This window comes from Scaptodrosophila lebanonensis, unplaced genomic scaffold (genome assembly GCF_003285725.1).
Source record: "Scaptodrosophila lebanonensis strain 11010-0011.00,11010-0021.00 unplaced genomic scaffold, SlebRS2 tig00000053-arrow-pilon, whole genome shotgun sequence".
In the NCBI taxonomy this organism is placed as follows: domain Eukaryota; kingdom Metazoa; phylum Arthropoda; class Insecta; order Diptera; family Drosophilidae; genus Scaptodrosophila; species Scaptodrosophila lebanonensis.
The window spans coordinates 3,948,804-3,956,798 of record NW_022060548.1 but is presented as its reverse complement, the minus strand read 5'-3'; the positions used below and the strand labels follow the sequence as shown (position 1 = coordinate 3,956,798).

General features: G+C 37.4%; 1 protein-coding gene across 1 annotated transcript; it reads left to right on the top strand.

The window, feature by feature from the left end:
• The first annotated feature begins 790 nt into the window (after window positions 1–790).
• LOC115623811 lies at window positions 791–3,255 on the top strand. Its single transcript, XM_030518355.1, has 6 exons — window positions 791–1,565; window positions 1,635–1,789; window positions 2,377–2,485; window positions 2,541–2,764; window positions 2,822–2,939; window positions 3,005–3,255. Exons 1-6 carry the CDS (start codon window positions 791–793, stop codon window positions 3,253–3,255), a joined length of 1,632 nt encoding a protein of 543 aa, XP_030374215.1.
• Window positions 3,256–7,995: the final 4,740 nt, after the last annotated feature.

The window sequence follows — 7,995 nt, the reverse complement described above, 5'->3', positions numbered from 1 at the left end:
AAAAAAAACAAAAAAAACTGCAAAAAGTGAAGGTTAGCAGCACACTAAAGATGTGAAAATCGCTGGCATGAAAGCAAGAAGATGACGACGACAATTAATGCTCTAATAAAGCCAAAGAAAACTTGTAGTATAGGCAGATGCTTAGGCCTACGTGAAGCAGCGCACAGTGCTTCAGTGTGATTTGAAAAAGCCACAATTATTGTTGCTGCAGAAGCCAGGGTAACATTTAAGTTAAATGTTCAAGTATTTATTTGTAGCTAAAAATTAAAAAAATTTTAAAAATAATAAAGAATTTTACGTATTTCCATTGCCATTTTTCCTTCAATATTTCAGCTACACTATACACTTGCAAATATGTATATATGTATTTATATTTCAGATGAAAAGATGTTGTTTTATTCTCTATTTTTTTATAAAAGGCCAAATAAAGAAAAAAATACCGGTTTAATACTTAAAATATTTATTTAAACTACGTCAAAAATATAAAAATGAAAACCTTTGTATTTATTATAAGTCTTCTATTTATTATAAATTCTAAAAAATACAATTGGTAACCCAAAATTACTTTGTAAAATAATAATATCCCAAAATGTTTCAATATTAATGAAAAAACATTTAAAATCTTTAAAAAACTTTTATAAAGAAAGCCTCATGAGTTATTGCATCTCTCATTTAAATATATAACAAATACCCCAATATTATTTGAATTTACCCACTGTGCGATGGTTTGTTGCAGGCAGACTTGCAACATGCGATGGGCGCACAGTTGGCAAGTGAAGTTCCGTTAATAATGTTGTCAAAACGCGATGCGTTGATAAGCGCTTTCGTTTTAACGGTCTATTATGTGGGCGTGGCATGCGACAGCCGACGTGATGATTTTGTGACAGTGGGCGTTAAGTCCAACGACCCGGTCGGTAGAAGCACGGATCAGCGTTCTGGTGGCATCACCGTTGATGGCATTGGTTACTATTATACGTTGCGTTACAAGCCTGAATTCTTGTTCAATAAATTTGCGCAACAAGAGGAGCCACCGGCAACTACCGCTATGCCAGAGCCAGAAGAAGTTGTGCCAACCCGGCCACCACCAACAGAGCCGGAGCCACCAATACCTATGGGCACCACATCCACGGCCGAGACTCCTCCCGAGATGCCGTCCGCTACAGAGATGATGCCCCCAATGCCGAGCAGCACCGAACAGATGCCGACGAAGCCAACTAAAAAGCCAACGACTAGACCACCAGCACCACCGACGCCCTTCACCACACGCACCTCCATCATGAGACCCCAAACGTTTACGGGCAAGCTGAGCCACAAACTCAAACAACTGCTCTTTGGCTCACCAATCGAGGCGAATCTGATCAGCAAGCAACCGACGGTACCCAAATCGAAGGGCAAAGGATTTCTGAACATCTTCGAAGTGATCAAGTTCCCCAATAGCAAGTGCCATGTGGCTATGGGAGATATACGCAGCATGGAGGGCGTTTGCTATCATGAGTTCGAGTGCAAGAGCCTGGGCGGCATACCCACGGAAAGATGTGCCGAGGGCGTGGGCGTTTGTTGTATCTGTGGGTTTGTTTGGGGCTGTGTGCGCATCGATCGTGCATCGATGGCTTTAATTGTATTTTCACTTTCAGTTCTAACCGGTTGCGGTGATGTTACCAGCCAGCCCGTTGTGTACTTTGAGAGTCCCAATTATCCGCATGCAGTGCGTGAAATGATGGTCTGTGTCCTGATCGTGAATGTGCGCAAAGGTGTGGAACAGTTGCGATTAGATTTCCAAATGTTTGAGGTAGGATTGCATCTGTGTTTGTCTCGATCAACGAGCTTCACCAGCACTTGATATACTTCAAATGCCTTAAGACCCTACAATGATCAATATAGCCCAAGTTTTGCAAATGATTTGATAAGAAAAATAGTTTGGTACTCGATCTTCATGATCTTCATCTTCAACAACAATCGGTTTCAAAATATGAAAGTAGTAGTTGCAGTTTAGCTTAGTTTATTTGAAGCTGATCCCCAAATGCCACCCTGATCACGCATCTTCTTGATCGGATCTAGATCAATTTTAATTGTTGTGCATAATTATTTTAATTCTAACAAGTTGATCTTTGTGATTACTTAAACGTTCAGATCGTAGATATTTTTTGTGTTACTGAGTTTTTGTTGACAACCCGGGATCATATTACAAACAAAATTAATTACATTCCGACTAGATCTTAGTATTTTAATATTTACTGATGATCTCCATATTTTTTGCATCTTCTTAAGTTGTTCTTCTTGAACTTTTTATAAAAAAAAAATCTGAACCCAGCATACAAACAAATTTCTAACTGATCCCACCGTCTTTGCTTTTGTTATATAAAACGGTTCATTCAGCTGAGTCGACCCACAAATGGCGACTGTTTGGACGATCAATTCATTGTATCTGGACAAAATGCTAATTTCCATGTTCCGGTGCTTTGTGGCATTAATACAGGACAGCATAGTAAGTACTAGTTGTATTACATTTTTTATAGCCTCTTCAATCTGGATCTTCATAGTCTATGTGCACGTTGGGGATACTACGGAGGGAAAAATCTATCTGTCCATCTTTGTGAAAGTATCCAGTGGTGGACGCTCGTTTAACATCAAAATATCTCAGCTCGAAGATGAATTAGCGCCCACAAATTGCTTGCAATACTTTAGCGATGGTGAGGGTATTATTAAGTCATTCAACTATGATCTGGATGGCACAATTGTCGATAATAGAGAGGCTTCATATTTTGTAAGTGGTTTCTAAGCATTGAAGAATAATTAAGTCTGTTGAAGTTCACTTTTGCAGAACAATCTAAACTATGCTATATGCCTGGCACGTTCGAAAAACGTTTGCAGTGTGGCCTACAGTACTGAACAGCTCGGTGAGGATCAGCCAGACTTTCAAATCATTAACAAGGATGAGGGTAGGCCCATAAACCATATATAGTACACCAATTCTATTTGCTTCACACACACATTTCGTTTGCAGCTGAGAACGATCTGGTGCCCGATGGCCAGGCTGGTGCTGGCATCTTCAATTGCCCGGACGACTTCATTGCCATCAATTCGGTGCGGCTGTGCGGCGAGCGCTTCAATGATGGCATCGAGTATGACGATTTCACCATGCATGCAACGGTGAAAGATATAGCCGCAGGTCCTATTATATTGCCCTTTCGCACCGATGCAGAATATGTGGGTCGCGGCTTTCGTTTGCACTACAGACAGGAACTGTGTGTCTGAGATGTTGGGTTACTAGTTCATAGGATTCTGTACAAAATTTGCTTTGTTGCCGTTGTTGTTTGTATTAAATCAAAATTGAACATGTTACGCCTAAATGTTGACTGCAGGGCATTACATGAGCACTGCTCTATGCCTAACTGTATTTAAGAGTGACCTACACTGAGAGAACATGACAATGAAAAACTCTAAAAAGCACATATTCAAAATGGAAAATTTTAGTTTTGCCTTCAAATTTCACAATTTTAGAACCCAGAAATGGTTCGGCTTCAGCACCTGCTAAGTATTCACATTTACATAACGAGTTATATATAGTATATCTTGGAAATTGTAAATGAGCTCAAAAACCTATTATATATATTATACTCAAAAGAAATCGATTGAGAATTCTATTTATAACCGTATTTCGAGATTTCGACAACATTCTAATGTAATAGGAAAGATTATACAATTTTCAATGAGTATTTAGATTGGAGGTGATATTATCTAATGGTTTTAGAATTCAAGTTAATTTGATGTATATAATTGGGCTAGAAGCTTTGAGATTTTTTGCTGAGATCCAGAGAGAACTCAGTTGTAGAATTTCAGAAATCAACTTTTAATACAATTTTTTTTTGTTTCAATGGAATTTAAATAGAATTTTGTTAAGTCACAAAACTATTTAGGTTCTAAAAGTGCAAATAAATTGAAGTTCAAATTGTTAATAGGCTCGAAATTGTTAGCAGCCTGAAAAAGTTGTCCTTCAATTTCTTGAGGTGTATGGGAAAAGTGTCATGCACATGGCGGTTTCCGTTCCCAGCCACCAGAGGCTGTTAATGTGTTTTATATATTTCACCGTTTTGGTGGCTTAGCTTTGGAGCCGCCCACCCACCGTCAAGGCGGCTCGCCATCGCCTTCATGTGTCTCGGTTGAAGCTGAAGTTCGTAGTTCACAGATCGGCGTCTGGTGTGGGTGCTGACGCTGGTTGACAGGTTTATTTCAAATTTTATTATTTTATGTTCGACGGCGTTGCAACTATGACGAAATATATAAGTTGCCGCATCGTCGACTTTGCTGTCGCGCCATTGTCGTTCGCTCGATTTCTATGCTTAAATTTGTAATAAATTCGTATTTTTTCCTTTCGATTGCGAATTTTGTTGCTCTACTCGAACTCGATTCGTACTGTACAGGTATGTACTAAAGTCACAATTAACCCACGCCTTCTTTGTAGCGGTACTCTTACATATATTTGCATATCATTTTGATTGTTTAGACTCTCTGACTGCGCCGACGTCAATGCTCGCTGCCTAGCTGACACGGTGATGACTAAAAGTGTGCAGTCAAGACAGACAACAACGACAACAACAGCAATAACAACACCAACAACCATAAAAAACGACAACAAAAATGACTTTGGAAAAATATTGCAAGCTAAAGTTTTGAAGTTTGTCGTCAAATGACGTTTGATACCTTGGTCTAAGTGCAGAGTGCGCACAGTGGTTACCAGTGAGGAATTGTGTGGTGAAAAAGAAATTTAATAAATGTTATGGGTTTTTTCAAAACACTTAGATAAGCATAAGCCACCACTAACTTATTAATCCTCGCGCGGAAGTGCTCGAGGTTGGGCTATTTTATATTTGTAAATATGTATTGTTAAGGTGCTAATCTGAATGCACGGCTTCAATGCTTTGATTAAACAGAAGAAAAATAAATGTTATAGAATAATTGTAAAAGTTTTCAATTAGGCCTTGCGTATTATATTCAGATCCCATTTCCCTTGCTGATATAATGAAGGGAAATAATTGTTACCACAGCCGGGGCCCGGAGCTAACTAAATATACTCGTATAATGGTACTAATACTATTTGAAAGTTATCCCAAATGCTTGAATATTTCCCGAAACTTGTCCAAAGTTAAAACTGGTTTGCTTTGGATTATTTACCTTCTGTAATCCCAATTATAAGAGCTTTACAAATTGTGGCAATTGTTTGAATTTTAAAATTTATTCAACCGCTTCGAGCCATGGAGTTTAACTTAAAAATATATAGTTTTTTCTTAGAATTATAATGAAGAAAATCTTGATTAGTTTGAGGCACCTATCCTCTAAATTTATAATCATAATGGGAGAATACGGAAATATTTTTATAACAACAAATTCAACTACATATATATTATATTAATATAACTTGTATTCTTTATTTATCTCGATCTGTTTTTAGTAACTTAATGAATTGAGTTACTGTTTTGCTTCACAGTGGGACTTCTTACACAACGGCTAACATAAATAAATAAAAACCGTAAAGCGAAATAATAAAAATCCCTTCAGGGCGTAACGTGCACTACATTTGAAATTGAAAATCCACCGACACCGACACTGGCGACGAAAGGCGATGACGAAGCCGCCAACGACGACAACATGAGAATCTTTGCCGTCTTGCCTGAGCCATCAGCTTTTTTTTTTGCAGCAGGGAGGAAGCGGTTAAAACAAAGCGCAGCGTTTGATGGAAATTAGGAAAAACAAAAAAGTCTAGCGGACTTTTAACTCATTTCGCTGATTTTTTTCACTTAGTTTTGTCACAGTTACGAATCAAAATATAGCGAGTTTCTACTTTTTTTTAGTTTTTGACAAGCCAAAGATTGGGGGAGGCATTTGGTTTACAGTCTACAGTGAAATAATGCGCACATTTACACATTTGCATAATTTAATCGATTCGCAATGTGACTGAGTGTGCCTGATGATGATATCGTTGCATGGCAAAAAGTGGAAAGCTTACAACACACGTTGGTCAACAAAATGCAGGAAAATTTCAAAAATATAACAATTTACGAAATACTAGCAAATTGCATTCAAAAATGTATAATAAAGGAAGATTTGCAACTATTTAAAATATATTTTAATAGCAAATGTGTTTAAAGGTAACAAAATAAATTAAATTTGATTAAATTGGAAAGGCCTGTGTATGTTAATTAGTAGGTCCTTTTTTATACCTGAGAATCGGCTTTCCGAAAAGTTCCAGAAGGAAACCAATTACTGAATCGTGCACCCATCTTTTGAAATGTAAGGGTGAAGTTTGGAGAGTCTACGTTAATATATAATATTTATTAATATAGCTACGAAAATATTATAATTTTTGTGATTATCTTCCGTAAAAACGTTGTTTTAATTAAAATTGTGAGAAGTCGAAATTAGCTTAGAAATATTTCTCGACAATTAGTAGATTAGTATTTGTTAGGATTTCAATAATACTTGTAGTTCTTAAGATACTTGCAGCTTCTTTTAAATTATAATAATTAAATCGTTAAACTGTTTGAAATATAAGAAATGTTGAGTTAGCTTAAGAAAGTGTTGCTTCAGCGAAATACTTTCCAAATTGCCATTTAAAATTAAAAATAATAATAATAAATATTTTATAATTATGAGTTTAAGGCAAAACAGCAGTTGATTTCAGTTTTGATGTTGTTTCAATTTTAATTTCTGATATCACTTATTACGTTCCAACTTATAAACATTACACATATGTAAATTCAGTGCTGCGTAAAACTTGGACTGTTAAGATTTGGTCGCAGAATGGACTTCTCAGTAGCACTTAATGACGCGCTCTTTTTTAGAAAATTAAAAACATTGGATATACATTTTTGAATTGATTTATTTCGATTTGATGTCGGCCATGTCGAAAGCCTGATGAATTCGAACAAAAGCTAAATAAAAACAAAATTATTCAGCAGCTCACATAAAGAAGCAATTCGGTATAAGGATTTTTGTAGGCCCTAATTTGAATTCCCTGTTGGCTAGTGTAATCGTTTGACTAAGAAATGTTTCGTTAGATTGCAATCGGTAAAAGTGCAGCGCTATTCTCTTAACTGTCAGCAATCAATGCAAAAAGGCTTAAGAAAAATATGCCATAATATACAAATGTCTGCTTAACAACAGCATGGTGGCCAATTGGCTTGCTCTTGCGGGTATAGCAATGGGTCGCTTCATGGTCGCTTAATTGACAACACCCCCCACAAACTACAACAACAACAACGATAGCTACAACGACAACTGCAACAATAACGATCTCAACAATCAGTCGCCGCTTGGTGCCCCATTCATGCCATTCAGCGTAGTCGTCGACTCCGTCGGCATACCACAGATCACAATCGCAAAATAAATGGCGGAAAGAGATACAACAGTATTGCTAAAAATGCCAATAACTTTTTGACAAGACATTATACAAATGTTAACTTTATTAAGCGACTTCGTCGCCAGTGTTATTGCTGCTGCGGTTGCCTGGGGACCACCAAATGAGTTTTAATTGCACGAAACACATAACGTTCAGTTATTAAGAAACACCCGAGAGGGGGAGAGCAAAAAACTACTGCAGGTTGCTCACCAACTTGTTTTGGACTTCTGTCTTTGGATCGCTTAATAAAGCGATCAACTTGAACGCCCATAGCTGATGGTGTTGCGGTTGTTGTTGCCTCTGCTTATCGCAATCTATTGGCAGGGCCGTTTGGAATTGGAAATTTTCTTGCGCATATTTCTGCAGCTCCTTGGCAATTAATTTGCCAACTTGACTGACAAACTGCACATCAGTTGATCGGAGTTTACATCCTTGTACCAACTTTATGGTACTTTAAACGGCATGGGGTCTGCAGCACTCATTTGAATCGCTCGAATGCTAAATGATTGGCGCATTGAATGTGGCCAATAAAATGATGGCAACTTGTCGTTAGTCAATGTAATTAGTCAATGGCAAAATGCCTAAATCTTTTGGAATGT

Bases quoted from the DNA above. Each gene is read 5' to 3' on its own strand.
- LOC115623811 (XM_030518355.1), top strand. From the start codon at position 791: ATGTTGTCAAAACGCGATGCGTTGATAAGCGCTTTCGTTTTAACGGTC. The intron at 2,486-2,540 runs GTAAGTACTAGT...GGATCTTCATAG, and splicing joins CATTAATACAGGACAGCATA to TCTATGTGCACGTTGGGGAT. The intron at 2,765-2,821 runs GTAAGTGGTTTC...TCACTTTTGCAG, and splicing joins ATAGAGAGGCTTCATATTTT to AACAATCTAAACTATGCTAT.